The 15,232-nt window shown below is 41.1% G+C and overlaps 1 protein-coding gene across 1 annotated transcript in view; it reads right to left on the bottom strand.

The window, feature by feature from the left end:
- frem2a (FRAS1 related extracellular matrix 2a) overlaps nt 1–15,232 on the bottom strand; it is a 78,719-nt gene that overhangs the window by 38,364 nt on the left and 25,123 nt on the right. Inside the window, exon 3 of the mRNA XM_033650409.2 lies at nt 13,174–13,320. Coding sequence (XP_033506300.2) covers nt 13,174–13,320 — 147 coding nt within the window. The remainder of the gene's footprint in view (nt 1–13,173; nt 13,321–15,232) is intronic.

The raw sequence follows: 15,232 nt of genomic DNA on the forward strand, positions 1-15,232 counted from the left end.
GTGTGTGAATTACCAAAATTCCAACAATACTGTACACAACTAAGCTTAAACCCAAGTCCCGTCTCTCACCTGACCTGAGTTTTGCCAAACATGCAATTTCTGGTTAAAAAAAAAAAAACATTCTCTGGGAGGCATAAATGTGAGTAGTACATTTCATGGCAATCTGCCATTGAATCTGACATTTCACTTGCAGATATATAAATTTCTACTTGCCTGTGGTGCATGAAAAAAGGTCACAAGAGTCACTGGGAAAAAAAGATCAAGACCATGACTACTGACAACAAATTTCAAGTCAATTTGTGATGAAACTGTTTAGATATCTTGCTGTGGACAAGTGCTTTGCTTGGACAGGAATACTAAAGAAGAAATGCTGCCATCTTTGGCCTGTGTCACTAGCATCAGAAATGTTTAAAAAACCTCTAATGGTAGGTGGTATCACAGTATAGTAGGGTATTAAGAAAACCTGACAGTATGATTTTCAATACCATCAAAAATACGGACGCTCATCCTTCTATTGTATTGAAGATGTATTGTATGTCGTGCACATCATGTGCCAGGTCAGCCTCTATCAGTTGAACAGGCAGGTGAGCTGAAAGAGATGGCGAGTGGTGGGAATAATGTTACAGGACTAGTGAACAGATGGCCAGCAGCAGCAGAGAGAGACCATGGGGGAAAAACAGCTTATTTTTTTACACCTGACTCGCGAATCAAGGGTTTATGTCGACCAATCCAGAGGGGACTTAGGTAGCGCCACACACAAATACCATCATATACTGTATTTCTCTGTGAAATTTCAGGAGGGTATGAAAAAATAGATACCACCCAAGCCTAGGGTCTAGACCAGGGGTGTCAAACTTATGGCTCGGGGGCCAGAACTTAACTTGGTGTGGTGATGTCAGGATTACTACACAGGAGTGGAAGTGTACAGAAAAATTGGTCGTAGACTGACTGAATGTGGAACAATTGAGAAATATTGCTGAAATTATATTTATTCTTCTAAAGACATCAGAGGCTGCTTGTCACCTGTTTTGTAAATGGATTAGCATCTTTAAAATGTACTACTTTCAACAAAAAAAGGGGAAACATTTGGATGTGTTTGTTAGTCATAGGATATTACGCAATGGTTTTACTGGTCTGGCCCTCCTGCAATCAAATCGGACTGTGTGTGGCCCGTGAGTTAAAACAGGTTTGACACCCCTGGTCTAGACTATTACAGAAACACAAGCATGCTGTTTATAGTCCAATCATGTAAAAAATAACTTTATTATTTCAACTTTCAACCTGTAAGTCCCGACTTCATACCTTCCTAACAACTTCAGTCATAGTTGGTTTGGTTACTGGAACCGCATACATGTTTTAATAATGCAGAACCCAGAATTTCATTCAGTGCAAAATGTGTATTGACCAAACGTAGCTGCAAACTTGTCTTGAGCCACCACTCCATAAGAAATGCAACAAGTGTATCTGTTTACAGCACAGAACAAACTGTGGACTGAAAGAATTCACTTTTAAAATCATACTTCGCCCTCCGAATGATCATTTTTTTATCAATTACTCCAACTTCAACCAGTGTTACAGAGAGTTTGTGAAGAAAACTTTTCTCTTGCATGCCTCCACAGTGAACGAAGATCCAAAAATGGTGAAAAAACTTGATGAACTGAAGTTCAACAAGAACAAATAAGAAAAACACATCAAAACATCTGTTTACAAACTCTCACGCAATTCTTGCAGTGTAATCCAAGTTTCATTTATCCAGTCATATGCTTAGTACTTCCCGAACAGACAGCGCTGTCCGCTGGGGAACTGGAAACAAAGTGAAACTTATCTACGCTCTCTTCAAAGCCAAGCTCCATTGACAAAAATTTTATCTTGTTGAACACTGGAGCTGCTGGTCTACCACTGCTTCAGTCAGTTAGTTTGTTTCTGTTATTGTGCGATCCAAACTAAACTTTAAAAGACTAAAGTCACACAATGACACAAAGAAATTACCTGATGGAGGCGGTTGCAAATGGATATTTTGATATAGTTGCTGTTGTTAAATGTGGTCGTCTATCAATTTATCAAAAATTTTCTCTGCTTTTGGATTCTCCGTTCACCGGATGCATTTGAGAAAGACTAAGTTTTCTTCAACGTAACACAATGTGAGTGACTGATGTACGAATGGTCACCTGGGGGGGGTAACGTATTCCTGTAAGACCAGACTCTGCCACTAACAATGAAGCCAAGGCAATAACAGGCAACTCAAAAAGTGTCCTCATAACAGATGGTTTCTACCTTATCCTTTTCATCTTTCTATCCTGATGATCAGTTGATCCACATCAAATAACACAAACACACACACGCAAACCTGCCTAGAAGAGAGAGGGAGTGTTGATCTTAAAAGGGTGGAGCCTCATTGAGTCACCATTGCTGGACTCCCCGGAGGGAAGAGACACGCGTTGCCTGGGGTCGCACTGGGGTTTCTTCTCAGCAGGTGGAGATAAACCCACCCGAGGGCTTTTGATCTCTACAGTGCTGTTCCTCAGAGCGACAGTCCCTTGTGTGTGTGTCTCTACAACACACACACGAACTCACACACAAACAATTTCTGTTTATAGCTGCAAACTTTCCTTGCTTCTGTTCTGTATTGTAGCTTGCTTCACAATTGAAAGCGAATACCGCAACAATCTAAGTTTGGCTGAATGTAAATTATACAGTTCATTATGAAATGTATGATTGCAGGTACTTTCATGCTCATTATACCATAAAGGTCATTTCTCATCCAGGCAGCTGAGGAAATCTGTAGAAAAGAGGTTCAGAGGGGGCAATATGCTCCATTCTCTCCTTGTGAAATGAAATTGTCACTCCATCCACCCTGCTTGGCAACAATAATGAGGCTGGGATACGTCACACCCCACAGGAGATGATTAACCTGGGAAATGTACACCTTGTTAACAATCCTTCATTTCTCTCTCGGAGCAAGGACAGACCAGAAAAGGACAGTGCAGAGCAGAGAGAGGGGAAAAACTGTCTTCAAGGAGTGAGCTTTGACTTATGCGAGGAATAAAAAGAAAGAAGAATGAGAATTCAATTCCATCTTGTTTCCCCATGGGGTTCCTCATATTACTCATACAGCAAAGAAGATATGAAGAAGAGAGGGAAGGACAGGACAGGAAAGGAAAGATGTGTCAAGGATGAGGACTTTGAGAGTGGAGGGTTTCTTTAGGGGAACAGACCAAGAGGATGTGAAATAACAAAGGCAAAGATGGAGAAGAACCAGTTGAAGTACAATGCAATGGGTAGCAACAACCACATACAGAATGTACACAAAGTAGTGGGAAAAGAGAAGATAGAGCAAGAACAGACAGCGAACGAGCACAGCACCAGACAGAGAGGAGAGAAGAGGGTAGATATAAGGCGAATGACAAAGGGAGAGTGGGTGGAGGAAGAATGTAAGACAGCCTATGGCGTAGACCCAGGGCTATAAGGCGGCGAGGGAGGAGGAAGAAGAGAAATGGTGTCTTTGATGAGGAAAAGCAGGTTAGGTGCAAAAGGACCAAACGCTCTCCATGGTGAGATGAGGTGAGCAGAGATTAGCGATGAAAAGAAAAGAAGGTTAAGTGGGTGGACAAGTCGGTGGGACAGTGTCACAGGAGACAGGAAACAGCGACAGAACTCAATTAGAAGAAGACGCAGGAGGTGAGGGAGAGGGCAAACACCCATGAAGAATTAAGCTGAAGGTTGATATCTTAGTCATCTCTCTCATAAGAAGCGAGACAGTGAGGTGTACGCTTGAAAACAGTGGTAGAGGAATCCAATCCGATCCCTGTGCTCTTGTCCAGCCCTGTTCTGCCTGAGCTCTGCTTTGCAGGGGGCATCTTTGAACCTTGATCTTATCTCTGCTTTCCTCCTTCACTGATCCTCTCCACCTGCACGTCCTGTTGTGATGGAGCATGTGTAACAGCTCTCCTCCACCATTGCCTGGCACCACAGCAGCTTTCATCAGCTTAGCCCCTTGCAACAGCAGCAAACTTCTGACAACATTGCAGGGTGTTTTTCACCCCGCTCCCTGTCTAATCTAATGTAATCTGTCCATCTATCAGCACGTAGAGTGTCTACCCTTGCCAGGAAATCCTGTGTGGCTTTTTATTTTTCTTTTGCTTTTCTTGTTTTCCTTTTCCTTTTATATGTACAGGATTTTTTTTTTCATTTCATCATGAAGTATCTGTTCATTTAAAGCTCTGGATTACTTGTGAGCTTTGATCCTACTACACTCTCATTTCCTCCATTAGCATATCTCATACACACACACTTGCACATCGAGTGAGAAAAATATTGGTAAGCTGATGTAAATAATTGTTTTGGTTTAACTTCAGCACATCGGCTTTGAGATGGTGTGTAATTTGCATAACTACATTGTCATTACTTTATAAACACCTGGATTGTTGTGTTTTTGTTAACCTAGAATGAGCCATATATGTCTACACACCAAGCAGGTCTCCTCTATGCGGTCAGCCATGTTGCTAGTAGGGTTAGGGTTAGGGTTAAGCCTGATTTATGGTCCTGCGTTGACTCAACGTTTCATCGCGGTGCAATTCACCGCCAGAGCGGTAGGAGGCTGCGTTCCTTTCCTGAGTGGTTGTCGTCGTCTCTAGTTGATTCTTTGTTTAGCTTCCGGCTTTTCCGGTCACAGAGAAATGAAAGCGGAGCGTGGACAAACGGCTCTGGCCGTATCCGTATCCGTATTGAACATTGAGCATAATGGCATATACATAATGAGCCTTAATACTGCAACATCTACATCACAACAGAAGATGTTTAAAGATGGCGGGGATGGCGCAATCTGGAAATACGGAACCGGAAATGCGTTGCTACCAAGCAAACCAATCACAGCCCTGCCGGTCTGCGCTGGGTCTGCGCCGCCTCGACGTGCAGTTACATTTTTGGGGAGGTGTACGTCAGGCTACGCCGGGGCTACGGCGAGCCTTCTGCGTAGCCCCGTACCCTACGACGTAGCGACGTCGTTGATTCAACACAGTACCATAAATCAGGCTTTAGGGGGGTTAGCCCAGAATAGACAAACCAAACACTGGCTCTAGACAAGCCATTCGTATTTTTGCTTCGGCCACCATATTTCTACACCCTGGACACACTGGAGAAGTCTAACTTCAGCAACCTCACTTCTACTCGTAAGTGCTAATATCGTAGGCAACTGGACTTGCTTGAGTTTCTTGAAGACGTTTCGCTTCTTCAGTTCTAAATGACTGGTAGAATGAATAAAGAATGAAGAAGCTTCTTGGACGAGAGGCGAAACGTCTTCAAGAAACGCCAGCAAGTCCAGTTGCCTACGATATTAGTACTTACGATTACCATGACCTGGATGACTGAGAATCTTCACTGACAACCTCACTTCTAGATTTGACTAAATCCAACACATTGGACCTTTAAAGTCCAAGCTTGAGCCTCTAGGGTGTTTTTTTACCATATTGGCTGAACAGACTCATATCCCTCTGTAGAGCTGAAAAAAATCATTATATTTTTCAATTAGTCAATCAACAGAACATTTTGATAATTTACAATTTTGATAATTTATTAATCGTTATAAGTAAAAATGCCAAACATCTGATGGTTCTGGTTTCTCAAACGTGAGGATTTGCTGATCTTCTCTGTTTCATTGATTGTAAATTGAATATATGGATTTTAGACTGCTGGTAGAACAAACAAGCAACCGGATTATGTCATTTTAGGGCTCTGGGAAACTGCGGTGAGCATTTTTCACTGTTTTCTTTCATTTAATCAACCAATTATCAAACAATGTGACAAGATTCTAAATATACTAAAGGTAAACAAGCAGGTTTTATGGTAAAACTGTGTTTTAACTGGCCAAATAAGACACTTGAGCTCAATCAAACTAATGATGCATTTCAATACTGTAGATCAAAGTGAAGAGATTAAACCTCCACAAACAAGAAGTGAAACTGGCTGCAGTTTAGAGCTGGCAGGGCATCACCAAGCAAGATACCAAATGCCTGCTGATATCTGTGTGCCATAGACTTCAGACAGTCATTGACAGCAAATGATTTACAACTAGATACTGTATGTAATTGTTCCACAATTTTCTGTCCCCACAAATTGGTTGTAAACAGGGTTGGAGTGCATATGCTGTTCATCTGATGTGGGTTAGAGGTATGATCAGGCTGCAAAAATCAGGCCTGACCCTACTACATTAACCCGCATAGCTTCTGTCCAAGCCTGACTGGAGCCCTTACCATGGCAGTGGTTTTGGGCCTGGGCCTGAATAAAAACACAAATTTCCACAGTTGAAAAAAAAAAAAAAAAAAAAAAAGTTTTTCAATAATGCAACATTTATTAAAAGCTAAAGTCAACTAAAGTCTTTTCAGTGCGGTAAAAGACATATGCGGCACAATCTCACAAACACGACCCAATTTATGCCCAGTCCAAACTGGCACAAACCCAGCAGGTCGGGATTGGGCTTTATCAGGTTCAGGCAGGAAATCAAAGATCCAATGTTGGTGTACAAAACGCCTTAATAAAGCTGGGAGTTCACAGTTTGACCTGATAGTTATTATTTCATTTCAAATCCAGTGCTGTGCTGGAAAATGTGTCTCTGTTGTAATACTTTTGAACTGCACCGTTTCAACATCGTTATTGTTTTTTTTGTCGTTGTTGTTTTTTTCGTATTTTATAGTAGTGACATGAATGTGATTGTATTATGACAATTTTAAATATTTGTAAGTAGTAAGATAATTTTGCATAGAATAGCAGGTGTTTATCTGTTAATGATTTATTAAGAATTTTTAAAAGAGCGTTGACGTTTCCTTTGCAGCTTTGATTCTGTTCTGAGAACTTAATATCCTGTCTCAAAATGTGATTCTGTTCTTTTGTCTGTCCCTCTGAATCCAAATTTCAAAGGCAATGACAGTCAGAGGACAAGGAATGAGAGTCACAAAGCAACTTGAGAACCAGCCGCAGTACATGTCACCTTTAATAGCTATCTGACAATCAATGTTATCAAGACACAATGAGAGAACTTCTGAAGAGGCCAGTCAAGTGTATCCTTCACATGCACTGCAAAATGATACACTGTGGTGAGGAGAAAACTCAAAAATCATTAAGACTCGAGCTAAACACATGAAAAGTAATTTAGCAAAGAGGATCACAAATAGAGCCTCACCAACGCCGAGTCTTAAAGAGATATTTACCTAACAGCAACACAAGCAGCCCTATAATGAGTTCAACTGACACCAAACATCAATCGATGGTGCCATTACCGTGGCTTTATTGCGTTGTATGGTGTTCCTGCTATTTTGTCCACCTGGAGTATGTCCCCACTCTGTTATTGGTTCATTCGCTCCATTCTTCTGTTCACCAGCCCAGCAAATTGAAATCTATGAAAGTTATTAGACTTCGATCACTTTCTGTTTTTCATTCTGTGTTGCTGTAAACTAGACTGTATTTCATCATCAGTGCCTGAACAGATCCACACCGGGCTTATAAACACACAAACAGAGATACATACAGTTCATGCAAGCATACATACAAATTTTATTTAAAATACCGTTGTCAGGGTGACTTTGGTTCGGTGCTGTAGGGTATGATACACATTTTTTTAAGGTTACAAGTAGCGTTCCTCGTCTTTAATCTCCCTTCACACCGTGCACATACGCATAAAAATGCGTCAGCTCAACCTGTCGTAGCTACGTCGAGCTAAGAGGAAAGCACTTTCACACTGATGCATTTTAGCACAGTGTCTACGTACCATGTTAGTTGCTCATTCAAAAGAAGGTCTTGAAAGTGAATGTGTTGTGTGTGTGGTCGGAGATAACCAGATGCTCACACATCAACTGTGCAAAGAGATGAGAGTCAGAACGCAAGCTTTCATGTGTGCCCAAGAGATACACTCAAAACCTTCCAGAGAGGAATCACACACACACAGGTTCACACACACATACACACACCAGCGTACAGGTAGATAAGTCTTAAAGCTTACATAAACTGCTACACTGTGATGCAAGCACCTGACCCAACGATTAAAAGGGATCAGAATGATGATGAGAAGTGTGAGAGAGTAAAAGCTGCTTATAGCTGCTGCTTCTCCCAGAGCAAATGAGCTGCAGCATGACAAAGTCTGGGCTGAGAGGAGTGTTCAGGGACAACATCATCATCATCATTCTTTTAACCTTCAAATCCACGCAAACACTCAGACACAAGCCCAAAAACTGTGCTGGGCTGTTGTTTTCAACAAAAAAATCACCTCCATCTGCTGGTCAAAAATCTTATTAAAAACTCTGGCATTGATGTTTGTGTAGCTGGCTGGATTTGAAATTTGAGTAACACAGAGCCAGCAGTGTGTTCTCTGCCTACTTTTGTACAGTGATGAGTGCTGCAGCCAGCATGATGCTTATTTTTATTTTTAAGTTTGCAGATGATTCACAGTTATTGTTAGTCACTTGGCATTTATGTAAAATGTTTCATGCAGTAGTAGTCATTCATTCAATACCTAAGGCAGATGGAAAAATTACCTGTGATGGATGAAAAGCAAAAGTTTAAGGGCAAAAATTTGGAAAAAATGTCACAATGGCTTTTTTTCTTCTCAGAAAACTGACTAATCTTCCCAAGAACAGACTGATGAGCAGGTTTCATGATGTCAACAGAACACTTAAGTATTTGTATTTGGTATTTGGTGTGATCGTGAAGGAATACTTGACACCACTTATTGTTTCATTCATGAAGAAAAGTTTGTTTTTCTCACATGCCTCCATGGTGAATGGAGGATGCAAAAAATTGAGAAAATTCTTGATGAGTTAAAGTAAAAGGAGACTGTGTTTCTTACTAATACGTGGCCTACCATTTACTTCATTTGACCCTTCGTTAAGTCCTGCGCCCGGGCTCAGACCAGGGTCCGTCAACAACACAGCTGTGCTCCATCATTCTCGGAACCCATCGGGTGTATTCAGCATCTGACTTCCAGCAGACGGCGATACAGCCTCTGGGGGCAGACCCCCGATTTTTTGGCATTCCGGTTTGATTTGGGCGGAGGAGGCGAATTTCTGTTTCCGACTTCCGTTTATATGTAAGTAAATATGCTGAACCATTGCGATGGATTCAGAGTTTGCAGTGAAGCCAATTATGTTCCGCCTCGTTAGTTCACCACACAGACCGTTTAACCTGGCAACAACTGCAGCCAGCTCAAACGTGATTGGTCAATATCACGCGGACTACAAACAGCCTAAAAACGGAAACCAGGGCTCTTCCACTCTTCTTCAAGAGGCAAGATCTCCGCTCACTGAATGTAGAGTCTGTTTATAGAGACTAGTGCTCCATTGACTCTAATGCAGTTGTTTCAGATTTCCTTCATTTTCAGGCTGGTTTTGTGGATTTGGAGCTAAATGTTGTGCCTGGGGCACAAATGTATACACATGCTGCTTTTGCTTTTTAATGATTATAACAGTGAAACAAAGACCGACCCTGCTGTACAGGAACCAGTGAAGGGAAGCAGGGAAACTTGCTGTTATTCAACCAGCTCGGTGTCATCGCATTATGTGCAGATGATCCCTGCCCATCCAATGGCAGAGGTCCAGGTGCTGGCAACGGCACAAGGGTCAAGCCAAACACCGTTCATCTGCACACACTGCGATGCCACACAGCTGGTTCAATATCAGCAAAGTTTCCCTTTATATTCTTTGTCTTGTGTGGCGATCAGCAGTGATGTGGTGGTTCACTTTTACACTGTGATCTGTAGCCTATAGTTCGGCTTTAGCTTCTAACTATCTTTGTCTTTTTAACCTGTTGTTGCTGCTGAGTCAGTTTGACATCCTAGATATATCCTTCAAACACAGACTGTAGACCCCTCTGTCTGCTTCTCTCTGGAATCACTGTTTCATGTTTCCAAAAATATGATATTATTTCTTCAGGGAGTGCAGTTAGTTACAGTGTGGGCTCCATGCTTACTCCAACAGCTTGTTGGACCATCACAAAGGGGTGGGGCTTAGCGAAAGGTCAGTTCCTCAAGAGTTTTCTCCATTTTTGGATCCTTTGTTCACCATTAAGACATACCAGAGAAACAAAGTTTTCTTCACAGTTTCTGCAAAGCACAGAATGAGTAATTGATCTGAAAGTGATCATTCCTTGGGTGAAGCATTCCTATAATGTCATCTCAGCCTCTTCCCCACCCTTCCTTTTACACTGCAGTTTGAAGCCCTGACGCATCAAACCCACGTACATAACACAGCTCGACAAAGACTGACTGACGCATCAGCTCGCCTCAGCTCCCATCTATTGTCATAATTTGTGCTACACACTGCAAAACGCAGCTGTGAAGACCTCAACCAACGACGAGCTGGTGTGCATGAGAGAATGTAATTTAAGTGATCAATTTTTTCTATTCCAAATAACACTGGGACAAGAGAAACTGGCCAACTGCAAACGGGCACTTTGGGAGCCAGCAGTGCCAGTCAAACTGCAAGGCAGCAGTTACCATACACTGCTGAACAGCTGAGTGTCAGCTTGGTGTGTCGGAGCCATTAGGAACCTCTAAGCCGATGACATAGAAACAGATCACCAATCAGTCATATCTACAGCTTTGCTTTGCGTGGAAATGAGGAGATGATGGGGTGACAATGCTGCTAATTGTGACACTAATGATATCAGTGATGTTATTTGATCAATTACCTGATCTAATCTTGGTAAGCTTACCAGTATTTATGCTCTCAGAGTTTCCTTTTTTGGACTTTGTTGTATCCACATGCTCAATGGAATGCATTTTTATTGCATTTTGACAAGCACTCCTTTTGATGCCTATTTCTTGTTCCCACTGTGACAAACCACTTGCCCAGTTGGGACAAATAAAGCTGAACTTTGAAGATCAAGGAAAATTGCATGTTGCTACACAAACAGACTGGTAGCAAAATGACTTTTTTTGACATTATTTTCCTGTATGGGCTGCTTAAAAAAATAGTTACATCCAGGGCACCACATTGACCTTGCAGCTATCTCATCTAGCCTCCTCAAACTCATAACAAAAAACTCTTTTCTTAAACTTCAAAATGACTCAAGGCCAAACAAAATTACTTTGGCTTTGAGGATAAATCTGGTTACAGTCTGTGTTGAAAGGAAATGTTGCAATTTCTTTTTTCCCTTCAACTGTTGGAGATTGTGTTTGGTCTGTATGTGTTGTGGAGAGCAGCACTCTAGGTGAATTATAGGTACATAAAGCTCTGAAGTCAAGCAAATGACAAAATTGGGCACACTACCCATCATCATGCAGGCAAAAAAGTAGACAAATAAGATCCTGGTTGTGTGTTATTTCCTGGATTCCATTAACACTTTGATGTTTTTCTGTGCACTTTTTCTCTTATGTCTATTACACACAGAAAGAGAAACATAAAGCCAAAAACTTAATATTAAAGGGTTAGTTTAGATTTTTTTTTTTTAAATTGGGGTTATATGATGTACTCATCTATAGTCAGTGTATTACCTACAGTTTAGCAACAATTGTCAGTCCAAGTGGACGCTACAGTGAGAATATTTTCACCACTTTTTCATCATCCAACAGCCCTTTCCTTTGGCACTATATTTTCTAAAATGTATAACTTATGTATTCCTGCACATCTCTCTCTTTCAGCCTGTTTAGTCTCCCTGCGCAAAAGTACTTCTCTATAGTCTGGCTCATAAAGGTATCCTCTTTTCTCCACAGTAAATGGCATTTTGTTGCTGTCATAATCACTCATTTTTTTGACTTTCTTGGTTCTTTCATAAACCACTGAAAGTCTGACCCAAACACCTGATCTGCCACGTAATACAGTGTGCGTCACAGCTGTGCTTATGCGTAGGAATACGGAAATTGTAATGGCAAGAAAATGTAGTGCCAAAGGAACAGGCTGTCTGATGGCAAAGTAAGCAGGGAAAATATTCTCAGTCTAGCATACACTTTAGGGCTGCAACTAACGATTATTTTCATTGTCGACTAATCTGTCGATTATTTCTTTGATTAGTCGACTAATCATTTTATCGAAAAATGTGTTAAAATGTTGAAAAATGTCGGTCTGTCTCGCCCAAACCCCCAAATTATGTCATCTAATTTCTTGTTTCGTACTCACGCCAAAGGGTTTAAGTTGACCATCATGGGAGAGTGTGTAAAGCTGCCAATATTTGGAGTTAAGAAGCTGCAATAAGAGTATTTTGGGGTACTTTTATAGTACTTTTCTAAACCGATTAGTCGACTACTAAAATAGTCACCGATTATTTTGATAGTCGATTAGTCATCGATTAGTCGACTAATCGTTGCAGCCCTAAAACACTTTAACTAATAGATCTTTTGTCAGCTGCTAAAATAGGTTTTGCTTGTTACCCCAATCCACAACGGTACATTGCTGAGCTTCTGTCTGTACTCCTGCCTGCTTCTCCAAACTTGCCACCATCTACTGAAGGTAATACACTGACTAATGTTAAGTATCTAATACAACCGCACTTCAAAACCTCTGACCTACCCCTTTAACAGTAGGTAATGAACTTTTAAATGAATGCTATAGAAAAGGAGACAGTAGAGACTGTCAGTTTAAAACAAGACTCAGAGCCTACCAGACTGTACTCAAACAGTGGTGCTTTGAGCTACATTTTAATGTCAGCATGCTAACATGCAATGAAGATGCTAATATGCTATGCTAATATGTTTAGCAGCTGTAAGTTTACTATGTTTACTATTTTTGTTTAGTGTGTTAGCACGCTAACATTTGCAAATTAGTACAAATGACAAAGTACAGCTGAGGTTGATGGGAATGGCATCAGTTTAATAATTAGACCAATTTAAATTTTGACGTGATGATACCGTTAGACGAAAAGTCAGGTCATCATCAAAGTTATATTGTTTATTGTTGAGAAATCTCACTTAAACCCAAAAAATGTCAGCCTCATGGTGGCGCTAGAGTTAATGTCAGGGGATCACCAAAGTATTTGGGATTTATTGTCCGGGGACCATGAATGTCTGCGCCAAATGTTGTTGGAGTGAACTTGGCAGTTGTTATTTGTGATACTTCAGTCTAGACCAAAGTGGTGCACTAATCGACCAGCTGACAGATCACTAGAGGCAACCTGCTAACACGGCTACAAACACAAAGCCTCTTGGATGTCCTCTTGGATAAGAAAGTAAGACAGACTGAGAGCAAAAAGACTTACTGATGAAAGAAGTCTCTCCCAGATATCCTCTCCGCCTGAGCACTACCTCCAGGAACTTGTCCTCCTCGTCCACCACGTAGTACTCTTTCTCCAGAGAGATCCAGGACCAGTCCAGACGGAACTGCTGTCCTTTGAGCTTGTTCCCACCTGGACAAAATATATAAGAACATATTTTGTTAGTCCTGATTGTGAACAATTTTTTGTTTCATGAAAATAAAGTCCCTCATACTTACTTGAATGGCCAAATTTGTTGCTTTAAAAAAAAAGTGTACAACACTCAGAGCATTAATAGAGTGCTCCAGGATTGACGTTTTTCTGAAGTTACCATTGTATTGGTTCCCTCGTCAAAAAGCCCATGGAATTTTCCATTGCATTTTGGATTACTGCAGAAAATAAGCTCGATGGCTAACAAACATTTATGATGCTTACCCATTTTGTTCAGAAAAATAATCTTCATAAATTAACACAACTTTATGATTACTGAATCCTAAATGCAATCGCCAGAAGTAAAAATGTTAGGCTATAAATAAACAACACTACAGTCACATGATTTAATGTCACCACTACAACAAGCCATGTTGGACCTTGGACCTTGTTTCAACCAAAAACTCATTCAGAAAAACCCATTGAATTTGAGACAAGGGAAACCCTAGTGCTAAAATGCTAACTCATTTCCAGGTTTTATGACCCATTCCTGGGACACTCTATAGCTCTATAGCAGCAAACAATGACACTCCCTCTGTGTGTGTTGTGATCCGAGCTTCTCTGTTTGTTGTTGTGGTAGACGGTCAGGCCACGTGTGCATGTGAGTGCATATGAGTCCCTGTGTGTGTTCCGTTTGTTAGTTAATTGTTGCCGCTCTGTACTGCGCTCATTTGGCAGTTATAATGCTGTCTGGCGTCATGGAAGTGTAATGCTCACCCTCTGGTTCACCTCCACGTTAACACTGTTAGTTCTGTCAGCACCGTTGCCGCTGTTAGCACTGTTTGCACTGTATGCACTGATAGCTGCTAGCCACCGGCTCTGCCACCTCCTTGTTGAAAGTCATGTGCAGACAATCCTAGCTCAGACTCTCAATCACAGATATGCTCTGAGTGTCGCATACAGCTCTGTTACATAACCCTTTGGAAGTGTGAACACACTGTCAGTGTGGAAATACAGTATGTGTTGGGGTGCGGCTGTGCCTATTTAACAACCAGATGCTGAGTTCAATATTCTGTAAAAACTGGAAAGGAAACTATGAGGGGGAAATTCTGTGACCCAAGGGGGCAATTACCGTAAAACTGTAATGAAGAAGAAGTGTTTTAATTATATTCAATGCGCAGTCCAAATGTTCACAACACATCTGCTGCAGAATATTTACAGATTCATAAAAAATGAAACTACACAATTTTGTACCTTTCTCTATCCAACAGTCTTTTCATGCACTCTATAATTAAATTGAGAATTTCAACTTGTTAAACAGTGTTTTCTTCCCGCTAGTGCACATCATCCTGGGGATTTGAAGCATGCCAGCCAATCTGTGTTGTTATGGATTAGTGTGCAGAGTAAATGGTCATATTAGTGCTAGGCTAATAGAACTACTCAATAGCTGCCACTTCAACAAGCAGACAGGAAGGATGCTGCTTTGTGTAGCTAATTTACCCACCTGCAAGGGAAAGGGATTGAGTTCTGCGATAATGAAAGGAAATAATGAGATAGCATTGTAAAACTTGAATAAAAGAAGTGGAGGTGGGAAGGTTTTTTTTTTTTTTGTCTCTGCTTTTGTGTGCGTTAAACAATGAATAAGTATGCAAGGTATTCCTGTGAGTGCTAAACTAAATGCCTAAGTGTGTGTGTTTTACTGGCAAAAGGAAATGCAGAGGTGGAGGACTGTTTGCGCAAACGTAATGTGTAGGCTGTCGGAAAGGAAATCTCATTTGGCTCTATTGAGGACAATTTCAAAGCTGTTTGTTCTTTCAAGTAATTTATGCCTCTTAAATGCTGGAGCAGTAAGGTTGTTAAAAGCACACGCAGCCCAGCGCATCACCTCCATCACTGTAGAGGTCATAAAGAAAGC

The sequence above is a fragment of the Epinephelus lanceolatus genome, chromosome 11 (assembly GCF_041903045.1).
Source record: "Epinephelus lanceolatus isolate andai-2023 chromosome 11, ASM4190304v1, whole genome shotgun sequence".
Lineage (NCBI taxonomy): Eukaryota > Metazoa > Chordata > Actinopteri > Perciformes > Serranidae > Epinephelus > Epinephelus lanceolatus.